Source organism: Mytilus californianus, unplaced genomic scaffold, assembly GCF_021869535.1.
Source record: "Mytilus californianus isolate M0D057914Y unplaced genomic scaffold, xbMytCali1.0.p SCAF_7, whole genome shotgun sequence".
Lineage (NCBI taxonomy): Eukaryota > Metazoa > Mollusca > Bivalvia > Mytilida > Mytilidae > Mytilus > Mytilus californianus.
This window is the reverse complement of record NW_026262723.1, coordinates 22,485,038-22,512,865: the sequence shown is the minus strand read 5'-3', so window position 1 is coordinate 22,512,865 and position 27,828 is coordinate 22,485,038. Positions and strand designations below refer to the sequence as shown.

Below are 27,828 nucleotides of genomic sequence, written 5' to 3'. Positions count from 1 at the left end.
AGTGTAGGGAGAGTGCCACGTCCTCTTCACGTTAAAGAAGCATTACAAAAACTCTTTCAGGAGTCTGTAGGGGGGCTGTTTCAAGTCCATGTCTAACACGTCATTCTTTTCCAGTTGGCCTGAATCGAAATTTGTGCTCTTTATTCTGGTCGACACAGCCAGCATAGCCTATTTATTGGATATTTGTTGATTTGTACTCGTCCTAAAAATGCATGATTTATTTATGACTGGGCCTTAAATAAAGAACAATCCATCAATCAAATCAGTATAATAAAATCGACTTTTTCTATTGTAAATGATGTAAACTCTTTTGCGACGCCGGTTTCGCCCCTCGCATGTGCGGATTCAGGCGGGGGTGTGGCGGGCGTGCGCCCCCTTAAAATTTGCTAAGCATGGGTTGTCCTCAGCTTAATAAAGAACCTAAAATCCTGCGTCCGCCCCTGCTTCAACCATCAGCTTTCAATAGTTTTTAAACCGTGGTGAGGCATTGTATCAAAACCTCAAACCGTTTGCATAACTTCAAATAAGGGTCAAGCTACGCCACTGGGTGGTGGTCCTCAAGGATATCAGTAATTAATACATTTTGAAATTATCAAGAAACTTTAAGTTTCAGCTTCTCAGGCAAAATTGATCTTTCGATGAACTTTGCTATGATTCTTTTAAGGTTGATTATAGTCATAAAGCTTCCAATGACTTACATTTCCATTTTTGGGGATTTGAGAGTTCCTAATGAGGGTAAATCTAGAACAGCGGTTCCAACGCACCACATTTATAAGGTGTTCATTAAACAAAAACAATGGCCAAACATAAAATATTTATTCAATATCGTCACACTATAACGCAAAAATATAAGGAATAACTTTCCAGTATACACATATATATATATATATATATAATATCATATTTATAAATAATATCAACAAATACAATCTCCGAAACAAGACTTAAAGCTCACGTCCTAGATCTTGTCAGACTGACAAACGGGATGTCAAAAGCCTCTATTTCAGGGACTGCAACAAATAATAAAACAGTATTTTGATACATCTCTTATATAAATATAACTGGTGATTGTCACGTAACATGGCAACACTTATTTTTAAGGACAACAGAACTCCTTCTTATTAAAAGCTATTATGTGCACAAAAAAGTGAAAATAAAATACCTTAAAACAGCAAAAAAAATAAATAATATGGGATAGTTTTGCGAGTTAGTATTACAAAATGTATATTTTTACCGCTGAAAAAATAAAATCCCGTTGTAAAGAGGAAATAATAACGATATAAAAAACCAAATAACTAACATAGCTTTTAAGAATTTTTTTCCAATTTGTTTAACAGTATTTGTTCCAAAGTATTCACATGTGATTGAAATGGACCAATTTAAACACATATACATATATACGACTTGATTCTGATGAGTTTGATTGACCTGTAAATATAAATGAGTTGGTAAGATGGGGTGCTCATTTCCCTATCCCCCTTTTTTGGGGGTAATTTTTTCCATATCTGACTTTTTTTTTACATCCAAAAAGCGTGTTATCCCCCTAATAATCATGAAATTACTACAATATAGGTAATTTTGATATAAAAGCGTCGATATACAACAACAAAAAAATAGAGTAAACAAAAATTTGAAATAAATAAATAAAAACCTGATCAACATCGACGAGACATGCAAAATGAGTGACTTAGTTATGACGAATGAGGTGCCTCATTATAGCGCTCAGTGAAAGAAACAGCATAACACTAAATCAATACTAATTTTCTCTACTAAAAGAACTGCCTGCAAAGAACTACTTTCCATCGCTAGTATATAAGTTTTAGGAATGGTGCATCACATTTAGTCTTTGTTGATGAGTGTTTTATAATCTCCTCCTCTTATAATAACCTGGATACGTATGGCTGCAAAAATGCTTCTATTCATTCTGAAAAAGAGAACAAAAATCCTAGAAATTGGACCAGTTTTAAACTTGTCTGTTGAATTAGAGTTATTGTTCTTTGATTGTTCTATAATGATATCATTTATTTTGGTTCTCAGCGGCTTGGTGAAACTTAAACCCGTATTCTCTTATAATTTCCAGAGATGACATGCCAGTTAAGACAACATGAAGAATTAAAATATTTGTCTGATTACAATACAATATTGCCAAGAAAAGAAATTAGAAAACCCATTTATTTTTTTTAATCTTATTTTATTTCAGTACAGAAATACATTAGGGCTATTCCATTAAAATGTATGTGGGAGGGTAGGAAGGGAAGTTTAATTGGGTCATGGGTCTTTTTTCAGTGTGCGTCTATTACCATTATGCAAAATTTTCTAAAAAATGGTTCTTGGTTGTAGGGATATTTTGAAAGACCCTTCCTACCCTCTCACATACATTTTAATGGAATAGCCCTTAAAATCAAAGATAGAAAAGACGCATTCTTTCATTTTCACAATATATACATATGTACATAACCAATAATAAACTGAAGAAAAGAACATGAACCACAGAGAAACAAACAAAAGACTATAAAAACAGAGTAACGTAAATAAATGAGGGACATCTTAAAACCAACAGAACTAAAATATGCAGAACAAAATGTGGAAAACAGCGAAAATTATCAAAGAGAATAACAAATTAGTAGTGGTGGTAGTATTAGTATTGGAATACGAACAACAAGTTTGAAGCTCTGGTTCCAGCTACCAAATCCGAGTGGAAAAACATGTTTTATCACAAACTCGATGGTTGTATTCTTAAACGAGTAACATTTCAAATCTAAACAATCACTTTTCGTACATTCAAACCATTCCATAATTTGTGAATAACATTCCCTCGGTTTTGGTAGCTGATTGATCACACTACCTCTACTGGCGAAGGCAGCCCTCTTATTAAACCATTCGAGGCCAAAAAATACAAAATTCTGTGTAGACGAACATGACATCATATGAAGAACAGAGGAATGTAAATAAAAACGAAACAACTTCGAAATATAAAGAAATGACGATATCATATTGTGGTTCAATTAGACATTCCTGTAGAATACATGAAGTCAGACATACTCATCAATTTCATTTGTCCAGCTTCAGAAGGTCCATCTGCAAAAAGCAATTAACGACCATCTCAAGTCCATCCATAATATTTTCTACAAGTTACAGTTTGCAAAATGTCAAACATGACAATTTTTTGTACAATTAAACAGATCGTAAACAATTTCTACCAGAACCTGCATATTTGTTTTTTTTTAATTGAGCCAAAAGATGACAAAGGAAAAGGCCTTTTTAGTTTAAAAAAAAACTAACATAATTCATTTAGAGATTCACAGATTTCTAAAGGAGAATTTTGTGACAGACAAGTCACATTGTCAATGCTAACTTCTTCATACAACCAGAAAAAATCCTTCGTACATCCTTTTAGCAGTGTTTTTCTTCTTCTTCTTTGACATCGGGCAACACACTACCCTCCATGCCCCCCACAACTCCCCCATTACAACACAAAACAAAAAGTGTTAAATAGGTCAATAATAAGGGACAACTGAATCATACAAAGACAAACCACAACAGAAAACTTTAGAAACATGTGTTTACCTTTGCGCGTTTAACAATGAGTGGTGGGGTTACATTGGTGCAGTATCCGAACCCGCCCTTTTCTTGCAAGTCATTATTATTCAAATGATGATTACCTTGTGGTGCTTCTGAATAATTTAATGATTGTTGTAATATTTTAAATGATCTAGACTGTACATTAGGGTTAGTGTATCCCTTATACATCGAGGGTTCCTCATCAACTTCAGAACGTTGTTTTGGTGCTGGTTTAGTTTGTGCTCCTCTATGTTGACCTACATCTATGGCATCTCTGAAATCAGAAGAATGAAATAAAATTTCTACATTTCACTTTACTATCTATATTTATTCTTTTTTATTAGATGCTGTACCTTTCTTTCTGTTACCTCAGGCTTCAGCTTCTGTAAAAAAAAAACCCACACAAAACCATATAGGCCTACCTCAAAGATAGACTAAAAGAGGAATGTGTCGGAGCTCAAGCTTTGTTATTTTTATAAAGAGAGATAACTCTAGAACGGTAAATGACTTACTGCCCAAATTCGAACTTTGTCTGCGTGTTGTGGTTCCTAGCATTGTGTATGAGTTTCATAAAATTTGGACGAGGAACACTTAATTTACAGTGCGGAAACGAAAAAAATTGCAATTTTCCAAGTTATAAAATTTGAATGAAGAAAACTTAAAGAGTGCGGAAACGATAATGGGACGGACGGACGGACGTAAAGACAGACAGACGGTCAAGGGTAACACTAAATGCCCCCGTTGCCTACGGCGGGGGAATAAAAACATAAAACAAAAAAAATCAAACAGGGCATATTTACAGAAACAAGCGCCTCTGGCCTATGTTAGTCTTGTATCATTTTTAATTTTAGTTTCTTGTGTATAATTTGGTGTTTAGTATGACGTCCATTATCACTGAACTAGTATACATATTTGTTTAGGGGCCAGCTGAAGGACGCCTCCGGGTGCGGGAGTTTCTCGCTGCATTGAAGACCCATTGGTGGCGGCTTCGGCTGTTGTCTGCTCTATGGTCGGGTTGTTGTCTCTTTGACACATTCCCCATTTCCATTCTCAATGTTATGCCTTTGTCTGTTTGTAAAGGTTTTTCCCCAAATAATTGATTAATTCATATTTTTCATAAGATTCAGAACTGCATCGAATGCAAACCGAGCAAATAGTGTTTACAGCTTTAAAACGATATAAGCTACCTCAAACTGACATGTGGACACTAAAACAATTATCCATTGAAATAAGACATATTGCATAAGTAATTTAGAAGCACACGTTTCCTTAGATTAATTCAGTGGTGAGGTTAGGGGTTTAGAGCAGAACGAGACGATTTTTTTTACTTTTTTAATGCCAAAAAAAGCCGATGTTTTCCAATATAGTAGGTGAATGGACACCCGCTGCATCCTTTTAAATCCGCCTCTGAAGTTTAAAGATTTTTTTACATAAAACTTATCTCTTGAATAAAATGTGCATAATAAACAAACACCCATATCAGTTTGTTATAGGTCGTCCCACTACATGTCTGTGTCACTCTGCTCAGCTCTAAAAAAATTACATATCACGGATTTGTGACGTAAATAAATTAACACACTACCCTCCATGGATTGGACGTTGACCCGGCCTTAATAACTTTGACCAGGACAAATCACCAACTTCATAATGAATGAACCGACGTTGATAAGTTTGACCTCATCTTCCGGTTTGCTTATGAAACAAAGAAAACACTTGTTTCTATCATGCAAAATACGCAAATACAAACCGATAAATCGATTATCTGGTTGTCTGCATATTTATATTGTAAAAATATCAGCTGCTCGACACAATATGAAGCCTTTTTGAACTCGTTTGCTGCGCTCACTAAACAAAAAGCCTTATATTGTGACTCACAGCTGATATTTTACAATATCAATATCCAAACAACCTGATAATCGGTACAAGCAAGGAGTATGTATACATCTCGAGAAAGACTCAAAATTTGTTACAATGCTTTTCTATCTAGAAATAATGGATATTTTTTTTAATTAGACCTGCAGTTTCAGTGGAAACTGTCTCGGGATTCAAAGGGTAACTTGTGGATGCCATAGCATATGAGAAACGGACTTAATCAAGCAAACATGTTACACCGTACAATCATATCATACACAAAATATAGTTAAACCTTATGCTTATAGTCCCCGAGAAAGGACCTCAGTACAATGAAACTATATACATTGACCAATGAACCGTAAAAATGAGGTCGAGGTCAAGGTCAAATGAACTCTACCAGACAGACATATAGCGAAAGATTCAAACATGCAATGATGAACTATAAAACCAAGATTAGCTCAAACCGTCTTTTGTCAGCTTTTTCCTATTGGAGAAGGAACATATAAATGCACTGTAAAAGTCGTGCTTAGAAATTAAACACTTTGTATTACATGTTTAGATCTAAACGTGTTTATGATTGTGTTTAATTTCTAAACACATTTCTCAGTAAGCACATACTATCTAAACATGTCTTGAATTTAAATACTTTTAATGTGTTTAGAAATTAAACACTTTTTTCTAAGCTAAACACGATTCTAAACACAATCCTAAACACATTGTACTGAGACACGTTTAGATCTAAACATGTAAAAACAAGTGCACAAAAGATGTGCTTAGAAATGTGTTTAGGATCTAAACACCATTTTTACAGTGTGTTTATGACAAACAAAGTTTAACTGTCGTAACCGGGTAAAATGAGATAAAAATAGTTGCTCAAGTATTCTCATTCATAAAATTGAGATGCAATGACTTGTTGAGAAGTTATAGATTGGCTAATACTTGTCACATGTCAATTCTGCTCAATTGTTATTTGCTGTAACACGATGTTAATTATCTAGCATCAGACAGCCTTCACATAGCTACACTGATATACATGGTAAAAAGCAAAGTAATACCTCAACAGTAATTAGTTTATTATATAATTGCTCTGCTGGAATTACATGTTATTATTCTACATTTAGTCTAAGAGATGTAGTATTATATCATTATGCATTACATAAGTGTGTTTTTCTTCGTTTACATTTGTATAATTTTGTATATTTACTGTTTATTCTGTTAAACTTGACTGAGATATTTAATTTGATACCCGAATTATTTCGTAATAGAACACAATCGTGGCATTGAATATGTCTGGTACCAGCTTACAACAATATTTGGTTTGTTGAGTACGGAGTACAGAGAAAAAAAATCATTTCGACAATAAAGTACACGTCTAGCAATAGAGGAGGTGCATGCATAAAGGATCTTATTTGACCAAAAAAAATGAAGTACATGTATTATATCAATTAGTCAGTCATTGTTTGGCCTTAAAATCTCAAAGAATATTCATTTAAAAGTAGAACTGTTTATTGTTGAAGAGTGCACATTGTCCTTTAGATGTTTTTTTTGTTTTTTGTTTATGTCGTCTCATTGGCGTACACTACAAATCTACTTTTATTTAGTTCTACGACACCGTAACTTAACTTCTCAACTTTGTGTTTTCAGTTTTGCATAATCTTAATCTTGATAACCATAAACGGAAATTCCAGTAAAAAAAATATGTTTATTCTTGACCTTTTTTCTAAAAAAAATTTTGAAATTATTTTTTCAATCATTATTTCGCGCTAGTTTGGTCTGTCCAAAGCATAACCATACCTTTGCACCACAAAATCTAGTTCGTTTCCACTTCTGATAATTTCCATTTTAGCTTGTTCGTGGTCTAAATACGTTGCTGGCACATTATTTATTTTTAGAATTCCGTCCCCCGGTCGTAAGCCACTCCTGTCTCCCACACCATTACGTGATAGCTGAAATTTGATTAATAATGAAATAAAAAACTTTCCATTAAGGTTTAAGAGCTAACATGATAGTTTCTTATCGTTATGAATATTTTGATAAGAGCTTGCTAAACTTGATGTCCAGCGGCAAATATTAAATTCATATTAAGGACTAAGCAAATGTAGGATTTACCAATAAAGGTGGGTTGACCAGCAGGATACTGGGAAATGAGGACGTACCGGGATATGATAGTTTTCTTTGTTACAGGAACAACTTACAATAACTTCTAACGACGACTATAACTTCCTGATCATCTACTAGCAGCGGAGTTATTGTCTGGGTTCCGACCATATTGTGTAGATATACACTGACCTTACACAGCCAAACGGTCGAAATAACTGAAGGAGCTACCACCTATAACTCTGCTACGGCCCAAAAATGTAAAATGAATATTTTGATCGTTCCTGATCATTATCTCGACTTCAAATAGAGCATTGAATTGTGATGGTCGTTGACATCAAAATACATGCCAAAAACCTTCGGATCAAATCTTTCTCTTTTAGGGCACATCATTAAGAAAATGTATCATTATAAAATCATTTCCTACATACTTAAATATAAAAGTGACAAAACTGAGTTCGTCCATCCTAGAGTTAAGTAGTTTGACATCTATGTTTTATTAATAGGTTGTTATATCAGGACAAATAATAGTATAACCCGTGGTATGACAATATGAAAGGTCAAAAGTAATGATCCGAGGTTAATTTATTTAGTTTATTTTTTTTATCAGTTAAACAATATTTGAAACTGAAAGTTTTGGGCAATTATCAAAATTGTTAACAAGTAGTGCTTAGTTTTTTCATAATGTTTGTATCGTGGTAGTACTTTTATTTAGTTTTATTAATTATCATCTCAAAGTTTTATTACATGCATTTGGCAGTAAAAATCTTCTGCACTCATCAACGTGACATTATCTTGTAAAGCTGGTACATCTTTTACATCACAATTACGAGAGAACTGAGGAGAGGTGATACAAATTTAAGTGTCTTAGCAAAATGTATAATTTGTGTTTCTGAATACTTACAATATTGAAATAATCTTTCAATATAACAACATAAAAATGCTTAAATGAAAACCAGTGGTGGATTTAGAGGGCGATCTGTCGCTCTTAATACGAAAAAACAGAAAAAGGTTGCTTACATTCACATAATTTGGACTCTGGTGGATAGTTGTCTCATTGGCAACCATACCGCAAATCCCTATTATTGGTATAATGTAAGAGAAGACGAAAATTACGAATACGTCATTACTATTCTACCAGTATCAGAAGTGTCCACCCATCTTTTACAAAATCCCGGTGCACGATGAAATCTGTTGCATTACAGAGTATTACGATAAAGATAATGTATTTAGTAAAAAAGATGATAATCATTCCCAGTTGTCAGTAGCATGCATTTGACCTTAATGGAGGTCATATTCCACCTCCACTTACAAAATCTTCTGATGAGATTTACAGATAGAGAAATTAATGCTGGCATTGATATCTTATCATTCTCTCAAAGTACCTATTATCTACCAATCTAGATATCATACAAACTACCTGTTTGTGATACCTGTAACCACATGTAAATCGTTATTGATCATATATTTATAGACAATTTGGCAAGATGTATGTCTAAAGAAAACTGCAACTTTGACATAATCTATTTCCCCAATATTTGAACATTGATTTGAAGTAGCTATACGTATGGAATATTTTTAAAATGCTAGATACTATTATGGGGCCCTTCTTTGGTGAACATTGTGATTTGAATGAAATGAAAGATGAAACCCAATTCGATTTCATTTGTTTCTAAAATAATAAAACTCTACGTCTAGATATTTGCAATGTAACAGCATACGGTATTCCAGTATTTACATAGATAATCCGGAAAAAAACGTCAATGTCTAAACGTATGCTGTGTGTTGCTCCATTTAGTGAAAAGCTCACAGAACTTTAGAAAGTGAACTCATTAACTTCTATATAGTTATCAACAACTGTTACACACTTATCAACACCACTTAGTAATAAATAACATTATTTTGCTGAATATTGCACATTTCATTTTTTAGTCTAGGTTTATTTAATGTTTTTTTTTCAATCACTATATGTCGTCAATGGCACTTCAGTGTATAAATGTGCATTTAAAAGTCAGTGGTAAAAAGGGGAAAACATAGCAATACCCAATTCATATTGTTTCGTAATAATAGTAATCAAAATTGGTTATCAGAAAACTCATTGATTGATGCATGTAAATAATCATAAACAATTGGGCTATAATCAGATAATCCTACAATAACAAGACTGATAAATACGTAATGGATATTCCTCATGGGGTCTAACTTGGTCACGTTAGACCCCGTTACGTGATATACTTCACAAGTTACATTCTATTTCCGACATCTTTTAAGTGTAATATCTTCACATTAACACTTAAAGTCGTGCACTGACAATTGTTGCTTCATAGAACGACAATTCTTTTCCTAACTACTTCGGGCAAATAGGAAAATCCTGTTCAAAGAATCTGTGATTTTGATCTATCCTTTTATACATATTACCATAAAAGTGGTTAAATTTCTCAATAAAACCGCATAAAACAAGCACTGAATCATAACTTATTTGAAGTCATGTAAGAAGTCAATTGTTGCTGCACTTTACTCTCTGATTTTTTAAGCACAGTTACTATCTTACTTCACTCCCACTCGGCTTTTTTGTGTTAAAATTTGATTCTTACATATTTTAAATTATTGGTTTTAAGCACTTTCGTTAAGACATTTGTGCACGTTTTTGAAAATTTCACGATTACGGAAACACATTCGTAATCTTCTTTATGTTTGACTTTTTTCAGTTCGCTATTGTTTTTTTCTTCAAAACATAAATCTGTTTTCAGTTACCGATTTTTCTGTTTAACGCTTTACCGTATAATTATAAACTTAAATTTAGTAAAAATAATGAAAAATATTTGCAGCTTTCACAATGGATCAGAAATACAAGAGTTGTTTCCATAAACGGTGAAGCGAATACGTTTTAACACTTAGTTATCTACTTATAAAACACATATTAGGTTAATATTATTGACATTATGGTAATAAATATTCAATTATGGTGTTAAATATTTAACTTTACTGTAAATTTACCAAAAATTATAGCAATTTGTTATCATTAAGTAGCAGTTACAGTTATCCACATAATACATGTTGTTACTGATTGCTGATCTGTTCTAGAATATTCATCATAATAATAAAACATCGTTGTTGTTTTAGCACATCTGGCAGTGCTTTTTCGCAATATCATCAACAGAAAACTTGGCACACAGTAAACTGGCAATCAGCAGAAACTAGCTATCAGAAAAAAAATAATTGTTAACGACCATTCAACTTTGCTGTAATTACTTTATAGGCAAAGAAAATGTGACATGTCAGAGTACTGGGAGAAAGACAGAAAGAATACTTAGTAGTTTGTGCATCTATGACCTTGTAATATAAGTTATTTATAAAAGGAAATTTGAGGTCGAAGTTAGTTATGCTTAGAGAAACGACCAGGGCACAGTGGGAAAGGTGGATCTGTCGAGTGCATTATGGTTTTGAGTCCTTGCGTCCGTCCACACTTTTTGTATTCGCTCAATTATTCGCGAACCAGTACCTGGATTTCAATGAACTTTTCAGAAAACCGTCAGTAGCTAATGCCGGACATGGCGAACCTCTTATTTTTTCCGAATAATTTTAAGTTTACCAATAGCATTGATCATCTATACAAATTGGTGCGTTCTTCTTCCAGTTTTACAGTTTAACAGACCGTCATGAAGTTATGTTTATTATTCGCAAATTGACTAGCCAGAGCATTGTCATGCGAATATCAAAAGATCAAAAACTAGGCAAGTAATAGAATTTGGAGAACATTTCCGGCTTTATAACTATAAAATTAGCACAACGAGTATATTCTTTGGGGATGGCCTTTAGCGGTCTTTTTTGTTTTCGGTTGTTTGATTTCAGTCTGTACATCCGTGCTTTCAAATCAATAATATCTCTCAAGGTTTCAGGAAGATGAGAAATATAGCTATTGTACTATAGCTTCAATGCGATTTGCGTATATCGGGTGAAGTTTTTTGTCTGCGTTTTAATGGTCACAAATTGAGGGAGAGGTCACCCCCTGTCAGCATTTATGAATTAAATAACCTGTTTTATGTCAACCGTATACTAATTTCATGTTCAATGTTAAATATGTACATGTTAAATGTCCCAGCAGCCTAATTGGCTTGTTAGGTATTATTTTGTTGAACAGTATGAAAAATGGTCTTTTGTCACGACTGTATGATCAGTATGAGTAATGAGAGCCTATGGTCCTTGTGTCACCTATCCCTATAGGTATAGTTTTGTTTACAAAAAACATCTTACACAATCTACTAAAGATGAGAGATCTTTTGACAACGAATGAAAGAAAAAATATGTAGGTTTTACATTGATGTTTTTTCTTCATTCATTCACATTTTATTGCCATATTAGACCTAGGAGAGGAAGGAAAAGATGACTGATTATTTCTAAAATTTTATTGTACAAGTTTTAGCAGTGATATGGACCCCGATGTGGAATTTATATCCCTGCATTTAAATCTATATAAAAGGCATTTTGTTAATATACATTTGATCTCGCATTTGTACAAATAAGACTTTATTTAAGAGGGCCAGATATTTATCACTATGTCAAAATTGAAATTCTATCGCTATTCATTTCTTCTGTTCTGCGGATTGCTTTAATACTTGGTAGGGTTAAGGTTATTATTATATTGAGGTTTAATTTCAAGTGTTATAAAGCAAATATTCAAAGGTATCACCGATGTATTCACACAACTCTGGAATGCAAATAACTATACAAGTAAAAGTCTCTGATTTCAAAGATAAACTGTCACCATTAATGTCAACCCTTCGGTTACAAAAGTCATATAATATACATTTGTAATTATGAATATAATATTTTGAAATTACATTACGATGAATTCACATTATATTTATCGATGTAAAAATGCGAATTTATTATTTAATGATGTGTATGGTCCTGTAATGTCGAAAACTAGATTTTGAAAATAAATGTTGGGAGGGGGAGGGGTTAATTTTGCAATTGATATAGCTAAACAGCTGTAAAAACATTCACAAACGGTTACCATTACTTTTCAATTCATTTAAAATGAAAATATTTTAGTATAATAATGTGCAAAAATGTCAAATCATAATGATTTTTAGCATTTTTCCTGTAAAATATAGCTTTAATTTAATACCTCCTCCTACACAGATCACCATCTGTATTTACAAGATAAGATACTATTGTAATCAAATGAATGCAGCCTCACTGCAACCTTCACATATATGTTTAGTGCAAATAATCATAATCATTAAACTTACCTTCTGAATATATAATATAGATCCTTGATCTCTTCCGCCATTCATACGAAATCCCCACTGTACGGAAGGATCCTTTCTTCTAAGTTGGACGAAGACGGGTTGGTCCTCGGACATGTTTTAAAAACTTTCACAAAACAACTTTATTCGTCTGCTACTTTTTGTCGAAAAGTGGGTCAATTACCCCAAATGAAGATCCCGGATGTGCGTACTTAGTTTAGAGTGATGGAGAGAATATGATCTGATTACTTCTCCATCCCTCGCATCTTTCCTGCGTTATCGGGCACGTGTGGCAAATGAAAAATAAACAATCATATGGATATATGTGAGGCCGTATTTTTAAGGATTTTTTTTTTCGGGACGAACATTTTTTGCAACTTTAATAAAAAAAAAACTATTGTTTTTACTCAATAGAATGGTAAATTTTAAATCAATCTCGTGTTTTTATATAAAGGCCTAACTATATATATTTTTTAACAAATACATTCTAATGGAACTGAGGATAAGGGACTCTTGATTAACTGATTGTTATAAGATTTGTTGTATATATGTTGTAATTTGTATCGTATCTTATATACGCTTATATGTTTTTGTCACACTGAAACATGTTTAATTTGTTCATGTGACAATAAAGATTATTATTATATATTTAATAAAAAAAAGATGAAGGGTCAGTGCCTTCCAGAAGATATAAAAAATTGTATTATTTGAATATCCTCCAAAATGATTTTAAATATTCCATGTGAAAGAAACATCCCATTCCCCCTCCTTTATAGAAGTGATATTTTCTTTTAAGTACTGGAACTACTACATGTGTATTTAGATTAAATCTGAATAATGAAGAAGAATTTGTTTGCATTTTTATAATTCCTTCTATTAATGTCTTTTACATAAGGATCTAAAATCATGCAGAGTGAAATTTTTCAGCTCAAAGACGTTCAGGAAATTTATGTCTCTATCGACCTCTGTATATTTAGCATGATTTTATTAAATTGGAAAATCAATTAATAAGACTACGTACTTGCAATAGGGAAGATATCGTTTTTATATCACATGTTGCGACATAATTAAAAAAAAAAGAAAAAAGTCAAGATGATGTTTACATATTTTACAAAAAGGAAGAAATTGAAGAACAAAAAAGTACCTAATTTTTTTTTTTAGCAAACTATTCAAATTAGACATATAATACGACGTTATCATTTTTTACTCATAAAACTTAATTCAACGGTTTATTCAATTTGAAACCTTTTTTTCTCGTAAAAAAGTCTGTTACGAATCAACTGATATCTGTGTTCTTTCTCATCCAATCCAGGCAATTCAACATATACGATTGATTGTGTTTTGCTAAAACATGCTAATTAATAATATTCAACAGTACAAAGTCTGGTTTATTCATTCTGCATATTTTTCGTTTTTAAATCTGTCTCAAAAACGGGTATAATTTAGCGTCTTTTTTTCGTATTCTCTTCTTTTGTATATTGTACATTGTACATCATATTTTTCGTATTAACATTTATTAAATACCAATAATTCCATAATACTAAATTATTCCCAATTTTGTTTCTATACTGGTGTTTCTTCCATTATGATCAACGATTTGATATTAAATATTCAAGTGACATTTGTCACTGGCATTTATAGGCAGTCATTTATTTTATTATATACGTAAATCAGTGGCAATATATTGAACTTATAATTTTACAAAATGATATTTCATTATGCGTTCTCTACTTTGATGATCTTTCAAAATTGAAAAGAACATGTATACTGTAAATTTCTAAAGATTTGTCCAAAATGTATCAAATTGAAATAATTGTTCAATTTTAGATTACTTTAGATAATTATTAAAAAGTTTTATGTGTATATATATATATATATATATATATCTTCGTGAAAAACAGTTACAATAGTTATTTAATCAATTGTACAAACCTGGTGAAATTAGATGTACAAATACTTCTTAATTAATAGTTATTTCTAATGTTCAACCATTTATGTGTAAGACCAGTATAAGTAAGGAGAGCAGTTGTATTTTGCAGTTAGTTTTATACAGTGAACATTTGATATGCCGTACTCCACGTTGACATTTGGTTGCTATTTTTGACCAGTTTGAGTGTCCTTCATACTATAATAAGTGATCTTTCTTTTATTTTGAAAATCACTGTAAATGTATTATATATGTGGTAAAAAATAAAATATTGCTCATATAAATCAATAAGTACCAAGTATTTTAACTAATTATCCACGTCCTAAATTTGTCATAGAAATAGACTTTAGATAATTTAGATAATAGAACCTGATGTTCAGTGGTTGTCGTTTGTTGATGTGATTCATAAGTGCTTCTCGTTTCTCGTTTGTTGATGTGATTCATAAGTGTTTCTCGTTTCTCGTTTTTAATATAGATTAGACCGTTGGTTTGCCTGTTTGAATGGTTTACACTAGTCATTTTTGGACCCTTTATAGCTTGCTGTTCGGTGTGAGCCAAGGCTCCGTGTTGAAGGCCGTACTTTGACCTATAAAGGTTTACTTTTACAAATTGTGACTTGGATGGAGAGTTGTCTCATTGGCACTCATACAACATCTTCTTATATCTATTGTATGTCCCCATACAGAATTACACTTGAAAGTAAATGTTTTTCTCAAATTGACGTTATACCCCCATAAACCTGGAAATGTCACGGCGGGTCACATATTACGATAAAATAGTACTTGATTATCCCTTGAAAATGTCAGAAATGGACCTGATGCAAGGTTAAATAAGCAACTGCGCCAAAAGCGCGCGCATGGTACGCCCTTGGTGTGCATATTGAAATTGTTGTCGGAATATTTTTAAGCCAGTATTCACCATTCGGAACTCCAGTGTAATTTTGTAGTTTGAGCTGCTATCCTTTTATGTATAGACAATAATAGAAAGTGTCTTCTTTAATGTATCTACAGCAACAGCACTGTTGTACTTTTATGTATGGACAGCAATTATAGCGCGTGTCCTTTTGTTTTGTATGAACAGCAATAGCGCGTTTGTCCTTTTATTTTGTATAGACAACAATAGCATAGTGGTCCTTTTATTTGTATAGACAGCAATAGCGCTGTTGTCCTTTTGTTTGTATGGACAGCAATAGTGCAGTTGTCTTTTAAGGTATGGACAACAATTTCACTGTTGTCTTTTTGTTTGTATGGACATAATAGTGCTGCTCTCTTTAAAGGTATGGACTGCAATGTCGCAGTTGTCCTTTTGTTTGTATGGACAGCAATATTGCTGTTGTTTTTTAAGTTTTTATATAAGTTACACCACTGTCCCAGGTTAGGGGGGGGGTTGAGCGCTCAAAAACATGCTTAACCCCTCCACATTATGTGCCTGTAGTTCAGTTGGTTTTCGTTGGTTAATGTCTGTCATATTTGTTTTTCGTTAATTGTTTTGTTATAATTAGGCCGTTAGTTTTCTAAATTGAATTGTTTCATATTTTTCATGTCGGGACCTTTTATAGCCGACTATATGGTATGGGTTTTTCTCATTGTTGAAGGCTGTATGGTTGCCTATAATTGCTTACATCCACTTCATTTTAACTTTCGTGGATAGTTGTCTCATTGGCAATCATACCACATCGCCTTATTTGTATACTGAACTATGAAAATGAGGTCAAAAACCATGAACATAAGAAAGTTAATATAGATTTGTATATATAAGATATGAAGTATCTAGGTTGTAAACCTTCTGATATATAAAGCTTTATAAAAAGAGTTTACACTGTTACAACCAGTTAAGCATTCCTATGTCTTTCAGGAGACAAAAACTTGGAAACCCTTTTCTCTTAGTCTTGTTAAGATTCAAAGCTGACCTATTGCAGGGTGAAATTTCTGCCCCTAAACAACTTTTCAGCAAGTCTAAATTTTCCTTAGGTGCACACATCTTATTGGTAAATGGTTGCATTTGTTTATATCTTGACTGTAATTGACATATTTTTTCACTGAAGATTGAGGGCTGTTGTCCTTTTATGTGTGATCAGAAAAAGCATTGGTGTTTGGTATATGGTCAGCAAAATGCATTGTTGTCCTTTTATGTGTGGACAGCAATAGCATTGCTGTTTGGTGTATGGCCAGCAAAATGCATAGTTGTCCTTTTATGTGTGGACAGCAATAGCATTGCTGTTTGGTGTATGGTCAGCAAAATGCATTGTTGTCCTTTTATGTGTGGACAGCAATAGCATTACTGTTTGGTGTATGGCCAGCAAAATGCATTGTTGTCCTTTTATGTGTGGACAGCAATAGCATTGCTGTTTGATGTATGGCCAGCAAAATGCATTGTTGTCCTTTTATGTGTGGACAGCAATAGCATTGCTGTTTGGTATATGGTCAGCAAAATGCATTGTTGTCCTCTTATGTGTAGCATTGCTGTTTGATGTATGGTCAGCAAAATACATTGTTGTCCTCTAATGGTCAGCAAAATGCATTGTTGTCCTCTTATGTGTAGACAGCAATAGCATTGCTGTTTGATGTATGGTCAGCAAAATACATTGTTGTCCTTTTATGTGTAGACAGCAATAGCATTGCTGTTTGATGTATGGTCAGCAAAATGCATTGTTGTCCTTTTATGTGTGGACAGCAATAGCATTTCTGTTTGATGTATTGATAGCATTTGTATATTATATACAATTAACTCATCATAGATGCCAAGATTTAATGTTGGTAGACAAATGTTTCGTTTACAAAAGACTCATAAGTGAACTTGAATCAGGTGTTAAAAAAAGCCAAATGAAATATGAAGTTTTAAGAGAAATCAAGCCCAACTCTTTGGGTACACACCTTACTTGTGGTACACACCTTACATTTGGCTATTTTCCTCATTATCAAGGGATATAATTTGCAATGTGCCAAATCAGAACCCTACTTTTGTTTGGAGTATTAGACATAGTATCAAAATTTCAAATCATTTCATCAGAAAACACTTTTTAATTTTTGAGCAGAATCGTAAACTTGGTTATTTCTTTGCATAACTTTATCAAGGGGTATATACTAGAATGTCAACTGTGAAAAAATGCCAAGTTCGAAATACATCTGTGTAAAGTAGCCCTTCAAACATTTCTAATTTGAAATGATTTAGTCAAGATTAGCTATTAGTCATTGAACACCAATTTAGTGACCTATATACACGAGGAAGGATAATGGTAAAACATAATGCTTTTTAGAAAAACACAGTATATGATTATGACATTTTATTTTTACAAAACCTTAACAATGTTTCCTATAACAAAATTTGTGTACACTGAAGTAAAAGAGTACACTATAAAATGATAAAATATGAAAATGATTAGAATGAATGAAATTGAACACTGCTTCCTTTGAGATTTGATAAATTGTGAAGAGTTTGAGTACAAACGTTTGACAACTCAGTAGTTTTATATGAACAATGGGAGATAACTCAGTTACTTTATATTTAATCAACATCATGATTTGAATATATAAATTGACTCTGTTGCTTATCTGGGACATCCAGAAGATAAAGGTCATAAAAAATAAGTTTCCTTATTTAGGTAGTGTTCATAATCATATAGAAAATGTGTTTCCCTTCTTTCCACCAGACAACATATCTATATGAGAAGCTTCTCAATGGCCAGTTGGATAGTCTGGATCTGTGGTCTTAAGTTAGATCCTTCATTGACTGTGACAGAACAGGAGATAACAGGTCTTGATACTCCACAGGCTCTTCCCAATGCTGAAATATAAGGTTATAAACTGTTTAATTAAACAAATATCAACCATTTTCACATCATTGTATCCTTAACAGATAGGGGAACATACTACAATATTTACAAAATCACCTTAGCTGTGAATAGTGAATCAGGGTGATTACTGGTAATTCAGAATGATAAGTTTGATTTACAACCCTGTCATATATTATTTATTGAATACACAGAACTATTTCATAGTTGATCATCCATTTTCACCAGAGTTCACTGTTAATATCACCAACGAGAGTGATTTTTCACTTAATCTCCTTTCTGTGTACTGTATTAACATCCATGACAAGAGTTTAGAGTGATTGCTATCTAATAATACCTATGTAATATACAGAGATATCACATTGTGAATCTCTCTCACTAAAATAATCACTATTGAATATATACAAGCTGACTATGCAGTATGGGTTTCACTAATTGATGAAGGCCGTACAGTGATCTATAGTTAACTTCTATGTCATTTGGTCTCTGGTGGAGAGTTGTCTCATTGGCATATATACCACATCTTCTTATTTTTATATTTAAATATATGTCGGAGGGAATAATCCATAAACTGCATCATTAACTTTGAAATATTATCCCCATACATAATTTTTAACTGAATGATTTTGTTTGTCGTATATACATACCTTGTTTGGACCTTATGAACACATACGGTACATTCTGAAACACAAAAAAATAATCTAATGAAATTAAACTGATAGTTCATTTAAACAATGAAAATAATTGATATCCATAAGTTATTCTTAATCTGTTGAAAATTGTTATAAAAGAAGGCATTACATTTAACTGAGAAAAATTTACGCAAATTGTAAGAACGGCACCTTCAAAACTTGATAGGGGCCTCGGTGGCAGAGTGGTCTAAGTAGTTACTACTGTAATCACTAGCCAGTCAACACTGAGGTTGTGAGTTCGAACCCCGCTTGTGCAGGTGCACTCGACTCCAATCTTAATTGACTAGGATTGTCAGTTTTCCTATGGAAGGTCGGTGGTTTTCTCCAGACACTCCGTCTTCCTCCACCAATAAAAACTGGCCGCCAAGAAATAGCCCAAAAGCGGTGCTTAAAAGTGGCGTTAAAACACCAAAAATCAAATCAAAACTTGATTGTTGTCATGACAATGTACACTGTTAATTCCTGTAACAACCAAATGATCTAGTTGAGATTGATAACAAATTCACTTGAATTTTGTTCATGTTTTTATTGTGAAAGTATTAATTTTGCTTGAAGATACCAGTTTTTTTGTATACATTACCTTGTCTTCACACAGTAAAGGAAGATGTAACAAAATCTCCAAAGGTTCAGCATCTGCAGCCATCACAATAAACTCTGATATTCCTCTGTTTAATGTCTTTGTAGCTGTTAACAAATATAATACATTTAAACCAACTCAGCAAGAAAGCTTTTACAAGTTAGTTTACCAAATTAAAAAGTTTGAAAAAAAATAATGAAGATTTTTTTATTCTTTCCATTATTGTCCTAATACTGGTACATGTAAATTTTTCAAGTTGCAATTACATGTATGAATAAAAGATGAATGTTCTAGTAAATAATGACATGTGTATAGAATTACATCTTATGAACTATTGTTTATGTAATATCACCATTTGACAAACCGATAAATGTCCTTACATGAAATTACTTAACTAAAGAGAAAGAATACCAAGATTAGTTGAAAATTAATGCTGCTGAAAAAATCAATGCTACATGTAATATCATTCATCCTATAAATCAAATGCATATATGTTTATATTGCACTGAAAAAGACTGGTAAATGTTTTGCAATTCAATTTCTACATTATTCATTTGTAACTAAAAGTTCAAAAATATCATTGTGGAAGTTGTTATAAACACAAACATACTGATTTCATATTGGAAGGTCAGAACCACGTTAGAATTTTAACAATTTGAAATCTAAAATTCACTGTTGGTGGGGGGACAGAGAGTTTTTGAGAAATGAAAATAAAAGAAGTCTAAGGACACAACTTCCCCCTCTCAAGCTTTGCAATTTTATAGGTTAAAAAGGGCATACATGTAACTCTAGAACGTTAAGCCATCTATTGCCCAAATTCAAAGTCTGTCAGGCAGTTTTGGTTTTAAGCTTTGTGTAGGAGTTTCATTAAATTTCCATCAGGAAAACTTGAGCAAGAGTGCGATAACGTAAAAATTTGTATTTTTTAAGTTATAAAGGGGCATAACTCTAGTTTAACCAAATTCAAAATCTGTGGCAATTTTTGTTCTGAGCATTGTGTACGAGTTTCATAAAAATATCATGAAGCAAATTTAAGTTAAGAGTGCGGAAACCAAAATGGGATGGACAGACGGAGCTGGATTTTTTTTTTTATCCTGTTCAGTCTTCACGATGAACTTTTGCAGCCACATGCCCTATGCTAATTGGAATATTTTGTTAAGTTTCTATTGGCCTGTATTAGAATTTCAAAAGCCTAGGCGGGTGGGTCTTTGTTCAAGCGTGACATCTGTTTGTAGGCTTTAATCTTTGTTTAATACCTTCATTGGCTCCTTTCCTTAATTCTTTACAGCTGGCTGCTTTCTGAACCAAGTCTAATATTTTCTGTGTCAAGTTAGGGTCAGCTAATGGGTAAGCTTTAGGATTTACTTCTTCAGTCTGAAAATCAAACATATATTTACCTATATAAACATTACATTTGTAAGTATCAGAGATTTGCCATGTCTGGCAGAAAGATACTGAATTCATCAATTTCTTAAATCTTTAGCACTTGAATTTGTAGGGCCTTCATTAAATTATTGACATAAAAAAAAGTCATTATTCACGGGGGGTCTCTTCCTATATGAAGGTATATACATGTGTGCCGCTGGAATGGGTCCCTTTTTTGATACGTCAGATATATCAATGGGGTGCAATTTTACCGAGGAAATATATCAATAGGTAGTAATTGACCAATTGTGATATATTTAGGTAATATTTAAGCTGATAAATATATGAATGGGTTATGATTTCATTGTGAAATATATGTATAGGTAGGGATTTCACAATTATTCAATATATGAATGGGGGTGTTTTTTAAATCCCAGCTGCACAACTGTACCCAAAATCCAATGTTGAGACCCCCCCCCCCCCCGTGTCATTATTAAAGCTACATGTAGATCTGGTCTTATGATAAACTCTACAGGCAATAGTATGTATTTTCTTTTTATTTAGGATTATTTTCTATATACAATTTCAACATGTTTTACCTGTACATTTGTATATCAATTGGCTGTTATTTTTTTTAAGAAGGAGTAGTAGTATAGTACATTTGAAGCCTTATAATTTTCACATGTACAAAAAATGTACTATACTAGTAGTAGTACTACTAATCATTCAACTTATCATAATTACTAAACATGCGAAAATTAAAATGAATAACACATGTTAAGTAAAATTCTTTCTCATCATATTAAAATGTCAGATTTTGTGAATTATAGCCGAGAAATATATATTTCATATTCTTTCTATTGGGCTATTCCAGAAATATTCTGTCCCCCCCCTATGGAAGACATAAGATGTAAAAAAAAAAATCCATGGAAATATTTTTCACCATTACCAAAATTTTCTGGAATTCCAGATTTTAAACGCAATATAAAACTTAAATATACTGGAATTTTTTTCATGATGCTGTCAATTTGTCTGGAAATTTTAGTGTAAAGATTAGAAGCAATACCTATGGAAGACATCGATTTTATTTCTTCTGTCTGGAATTTATCTGTTTTTTTTTCTAAATGTGCCAAAAAAACTGGAATTTTTTTCTTAGTAAGTAACATATACATATGTATGCAGCCGTAACCAAAAGAAGTGTGTTTAAAAGTTAAGCGCAAACAAATCCCTGACTAGAAGAATTGTTAGCCAATATGTTTACCAGTGTACATGAAGTCTTGTCATTGCAGACAAATACACCACTATCCCAATAGAATTTGGATCCAGCACATACGTTTTTTTAACCTCGCTGCATATATTTTCTATATATATATATCTGTCCCAAGTCTGAAGCCTGTAATTTAAGTGGTTTTGTCGCTTATTACTGTATTTCATATTTGTTTTTCATTTATTGTTTTGTATATCAATTTGGCCATTAGTTTTTCTCGTCTGTATTGTTTCACACTGGTCATTTTCAGGCCCATTCTAGCTTACTATGATGTGTGAGCCTAGGCTCCATGTTGAAGGCTGTACTTATAGGTTTCATATAACAAGTGAGAATTGAAATTATATCGCTTGATTTCAACTGGAGTTATTTAATTTCAATATAATAATAAATTAGCCTGTGGCGAGTTTATTATTAGTAATTAAATTAAATAACAAGAGTTGATATCAAGCGATATCCAATTTTCTCAAGTTGTTAAACCTATTTCTCTTATGGTCAACACTCTCAAAGTGTAAAATTAAAAATTTGTAGTTCTTCATTATTACATATTTTTAATGTTAATTAGGTAAAAATGTCTAAACAATGGGATTAAAAGCACAAACAGCAAGTTAATAGCTGGTAAGAATGCATATGGGAAAATTAATAGATAGATAATTGATTTGACCTCTATTGGATACATTTACAACTGTTGTTTTTATCACATCAAAAGATTCTGACATCTGATAAGTTTCATATACTTGTGATATAAATAGCAAGTTGAAAACTTGACCTTCATCTTAATTTCCAGATTTGATCATATATAATGAAGCTTGAAATAGTGACCATGGTGACCTTTTTAGCAGCTCATCCCTACCACTAAATAAATAGTAATTGAAATTGGATTTCCTGTTTGAAATGCTAATTATTGCTAAAGTTTACTTAAGAATGCAATAATCATTCCATAAATCTTCAAAGATGAACGCTTTGAAAAATACTGGTGTTTTAGATATGAAATGCTTTTGAAAGAATACTGAAAAATTTCAATATCTTCATGAAAAATTTCAATATCTTCATAAAAACTCAAACCACCCAGTTTTTAAAGAAAAAGAACAAAGTTGAAATAGATGTAATGTATCATTCATTACATATTATCATTCTCAAGCAGAAAAACTTCAAAAAGTATTCAGGAAATACTGGCATCTTTTTAAAACAGATTCTACAATAGGTGCCAGATCCCATAAAAACCTATCAATAGGATTCAAAAGAAATAGAACATTGGTGAATTAGTGAAATGAGCTATAAAATTATTTGTATGAACATCACAGTTCCTACAAAATATTTCACTCTGTGCAGAACTAATTAATGACCATCATCATGTAAACCACACAAGTAAACTGATATTCTTCAGACAAAATTCTTACCATGAAACACTTAATTCAACATTAAATTATACAGTATTTATAACAGCGATTTATATAATATTAAAATTACCCTAAGCGCTTTACAACATTTATCCAATCACATATATAAGTATAATTAACAATAAACCCTATGTTATAAAATCGTAAAACAAACAGATTTTAAAAATATTGCATATAAAACTATACTATGAAATTTACTGATAAACAATAAAATTTATATAAAATGGGCATGGTAAAATTACCATAATAATAAATAAAAAAAGATATTAAATTTTTTTTTTAATCTTTAAACAGTAATAAAAAAGAAATAAATGAAAAACAAAAACAAAAGGGGTGGTCTCTGATGAAGGTTTCCCTTTAATTATAAATACAATTCCGGAAAAAAACAAAACATTGCTACATAGCACAGTATCCATGAAAGGCCAGAGATATGATTTGCACCAAAATGTGTGGATATTGGATCAAATTCTATGAAATTATCCCTAATCACAGAAAATGATACTTGGATGTTTAATTTGTACTCTTAATTTATCTTGTCAACTAAAAAATTGTGTCTTTTTGAATTAAAATGTTGCTTATTAGATTAGTGCTAGCTCTATAAGGCAGAGACCTACCGAATATCATGGTTCTCTATGGCTTCCTCCACCCAATAAAAACTGACCGCCACAAAATAGCACAATAGTGCTGAAGTGGCATCAACACCAATCATTCAATCAATATATCAATCATTCCATAATGCTTTGACAAAGTTATTTTGAAGTCTAAAAAACCACATTATTGATACCAGGCTTAAATTGTGAACACCAGACTAGGGTTTTATCTACAAAAGACTCAACAGTGATGCTCGAATCCAAAAGGTTTAATAAAAGGCCTAATAAATTATGAGGTTGAAGAGCATTGGGGACCCAAAATTCCAAAGAGAGCTAAGGTAATCTATCCCTGTAATAAAAAATCCTTAGTTTTTTGAAAATTTCAAAGTTTTGTAAACAATATATGTTAGTGCAAACAAAACTTAGTCCATTATATCAGTGAAATATTGAAAAAAGAATAATAATCTCTGGATGCTGTCTTTGTATAGAAGAAGCGTCTGTCAGTTAAGCAAAATTCCATGAATATTTAACAAAGCTATTGACTTAAAATAAAAAAGAAATTAACCCAAAACAAAGGAGAAGGCCCAGTAAGACCCCTTGTTGGCCCCAAAATATAGCAGTTTTACAAAATTGTTAAAATGTAAACTTTCAGCTATTTACTGAAAAGCTAAGAATACTTCTGCTACATAAGTATGGGCTTTTTTTTTTACAATACAATGCACATGTATCGGGTACTAGCATCGTTAAATCATGCAAAATTACTGCAATCTTCACAATTTTACAATTTGAGCTAATTTTTAGACGGTTTCCGTCTAAAATGGAAGTGGCCGCATTTGTGTTCAGTCTCAAAATTTAGATGTATGTTGTATTTGATGATAATACATAACATATATAAAGGGTTGAGAATGAACACGAATGCGGCCACTTTCATTTTCGACAAAAACATCTGAAAAGTGACATTTTATGGCATATTTGATAGATTTTTCATATATATAAGCTTGAATTTTGCCGTCTTTAATGACTTAACCAGTTGAAATCTTTCACATCAACTAATTGAATCGACTGAAGAAGACACTTATGTGTTTAAAAAGTGCCCAAAATCTTTCATCAGATGTACCTGAAATTTGAGGCCAAAATTGGCCCTTACCGGACCTACTCCTTTAAATGTTGATGACACTAGAGAGAAGGGTTGCTATGTCTAGCTTGGGGAACTCTAGTTGCAGGCTTGACAAATAGTAAATTGTAAAACAGGATGACTTAAGAATGTCAGTTTTTTTGTGTAATGAATTTTTATAAACTTTTTAGATTTCAAAACTCATGTCAAATTTTAGACATCATTGTTAAGAGAATACATTTTCAGATTATTCAATTGGTAGGAGAACATTGCATTCAATATCATTTAAAGTTTCATTCCAGTACACAATAAAAATATTTTTGAAAATAGGTTAATTCTTCAAACATCAGTCATTTCTTATTATATTTATTTTTCTTATCTTAGTAAATTATATGCTTAATTTCATATGAAAATAAAAAACTAAACACAAATAATCAATTTATAAAAGTTCTCATTGCCTTGCATTAATTTAAAAAAAAGGGGGGGGATCTTCTGTGTGTAAATTCAAAAGTCAGTAGACAGTTTGCCACTGATTCTGATAACAATCTAAATGAATCTATTTATGTGTAACAGTATTTTGCAATCCATAGTAGAGTCATAGTACACAGCTGGTCATTTCTCAATCTGGTCAGTCTTCTACAATATTGTGGTAATTAGACAATTTCCTGCTGTGAAGACAAACAAGTGTGTTTGAATAAAGGATGTATCACTTAGCTGTTTATATAGATTGGTAAATGTTCTGGCTATTTAGCTTGAAGTAACCCAAAATCACATTTGTTTATAATGATATAGGACAAACCCTAAATTTCATTCTAAAATTTAGGAGATATCGAATTGCACAATTTATTGGTGTTAATTAATGGTGAAAAATACAGATTAAATTCTAAATATATAATTAGGTTGAAATTATCATCTACTTGACCATCATAAGTCTGAAACTAATCAGATGTCAGTATTTATTTTTGATGTGTTTAAAAAGGTCATTAAGGCATCAAATATTTGTCAAAACAAATTTTCTTTGTTTTTATCTTCCCATGTGATATAATTTTCCACTGAGTGATGCTAATCATAGATGCTATTAATCCAATCATTTTGAAATTTGCACCTGATTAACATTCAACAGTTAACAATTCAAGATAAAAATCGTAGGTTGCGCATCTGTAAATAAAGACAATGTAATTTCCCATAGGAACCCCCTTTACAGCTCAAACTGTGCCACTTTCACTATGAAGTTTTGTAACAAAAATTAAATCCTAGAATGGAAAGTTGTTGATAAGCACAACTATTTTATTCAAAAGTCTAACCATAGGGATCTGCGGCATATTTTCAACATTAACATGCCCAGAACTTCTAAGAGTTTGAACATTTACTAATAAAATTCTGTACTGCTCCCCCCTTTCCCTTCATTTTGGGTCTTCCTCAGAATTCAAGTTGGCCGCTACCTATAAATATCTACCTATTCTGGTAACATTCCCAAGTTATGTCTCTATGTCAGAGATAAAACATATCTAGATCATATCTGGGAACAAGTACATATACAAAACAAAATATCTATGAATATGATATACAAATGTATACCCCAAAAGAGGCATAGTCTGTGAAACAGCTGTATTTACAAAGTGCAACCTACAAAATGAAATTCCACAGTATCAATATCATTTATCCTGCTCTCTAAACTACTATCGCTGTATCAGACTGTTGTCCCCCTCCCCAGAAATGTACATATACATAGGGAATTAATCAGAACTCTTGTGTTTTAAACCTGGAAATTATTGGTCACAAAATATTTCTGTTCTGGAAAATCTTAATGACTACCAGTAAAAATTGTACGGAAATTATTCGTCCCTTTAGAAAATACATGGAATTTCATGTGCACTAACAGACAAAAAGTTTGGAATTTTTTGGTCCAGACAGAGAATTTGTTTGGAATTTTAGAAAAAATCAAGAATAAAAAATCTGGAATTCCAATGTCTTCCATAGGGGGGGGACAGACTATTTCTGGAATAGCCCATTGACGCTTCTCTCAGCCTCAGGGAAAGTTTACGTCCAACCCCCCTTTTTTACAAATCATTGTTTCATGGTTTCAATGAGCATTGGGGTTGGTGTTTCCCATGACAAGTTAAATTTCGATTAAAGTATATTTAGTTTGTATCAGAAATGCTATTTTTGATAAGTGTTTTACCATGATTGTAGTACAAAATATTCCCTCGGCTGAAAGCTTCACTGGGTCCTCGTGGTTATGTTTTCGTTTATGCCTCGATTTGAAAAACGGATGTTTAATTCAACAATCTACGTATTCAAAGTGTTTTATGTTAAGGACTTGAAATCAAACATTTTCATGATGT

General features: G+C 32.2%; 2 protein-coding genes across 3 annotated transcripts; both read right to left on the bottom strand.

Annotated features, from left to right (window-relative positions):
- Nucleotides 1-802: 802 nt before the first annotated feature.
- Nucleotides 803-13,017, bottom strand: LOC127709272 (PDZ and LIM domain protein 7-like). 2 transcript variants are annotated; one of them, XM_052214700.1, is made up of 5 exons: nucleotides 12,768-13,017; nucleotides 7,210-7,361; nucleotides 3,663-3,835; nucleotides 3,043-3,078; nucleotides 803-1,924 (listed from the first exon to the last, which is right to left on the bottom strand). In XM_052214700.1, exons 1-5 carry the CDS (start codon nucleotides 12,879-12,881, stop codon nucleotides 1,920-1,922), a joined length of 480 nt encoding a protein of 159 aa, XP_052070660.1. In that variant the 5' UTR covers nucleotides 12,882-13,017; the 3' UTR covers nucleotides 803-1,919. The 2 variants fall into 2 exon arrangements, with proteins under 2 accessions (XP_052070660.1, XP_052070661.1); XM_052214701.1 differs by lacking the exon at nucleotides 3,043-3,078 and having other exon boundaries at nucleotides 12,768-12,996.
- A 4,942-nt stretch (nucleotides 13,018-17,959) lies between these two features.
- Nucleotides 17,960-27,748, bottom strand: LOC127709273 (NHP2-like protein 1). The gene is made up of 5 exons (XM_052214703.1): nucleotides 27,666-27,748; nucleotides 21,007-21,124; nucleotides 19,754-19,857; nucleotides 19,129-19,162; nucleotides 17,960-18,474 (listed from the first exon to the last, which is right to left on the bottom strand). Exons 1-5 carry the CDS (start codon nucleotides 27,666-27,668, stop codon nucleotides 18,350-18,352), a joined length of 384 nt encoding a protein of 127 aa, XP_052070663.1. The 5' UTR covers nucleotides 27,669-27,748; the 3' UTR covers nucleotides 17,960-18,349.
- Nucleotides 27,749-27,828: the final 80 nt, after the last annotated feature.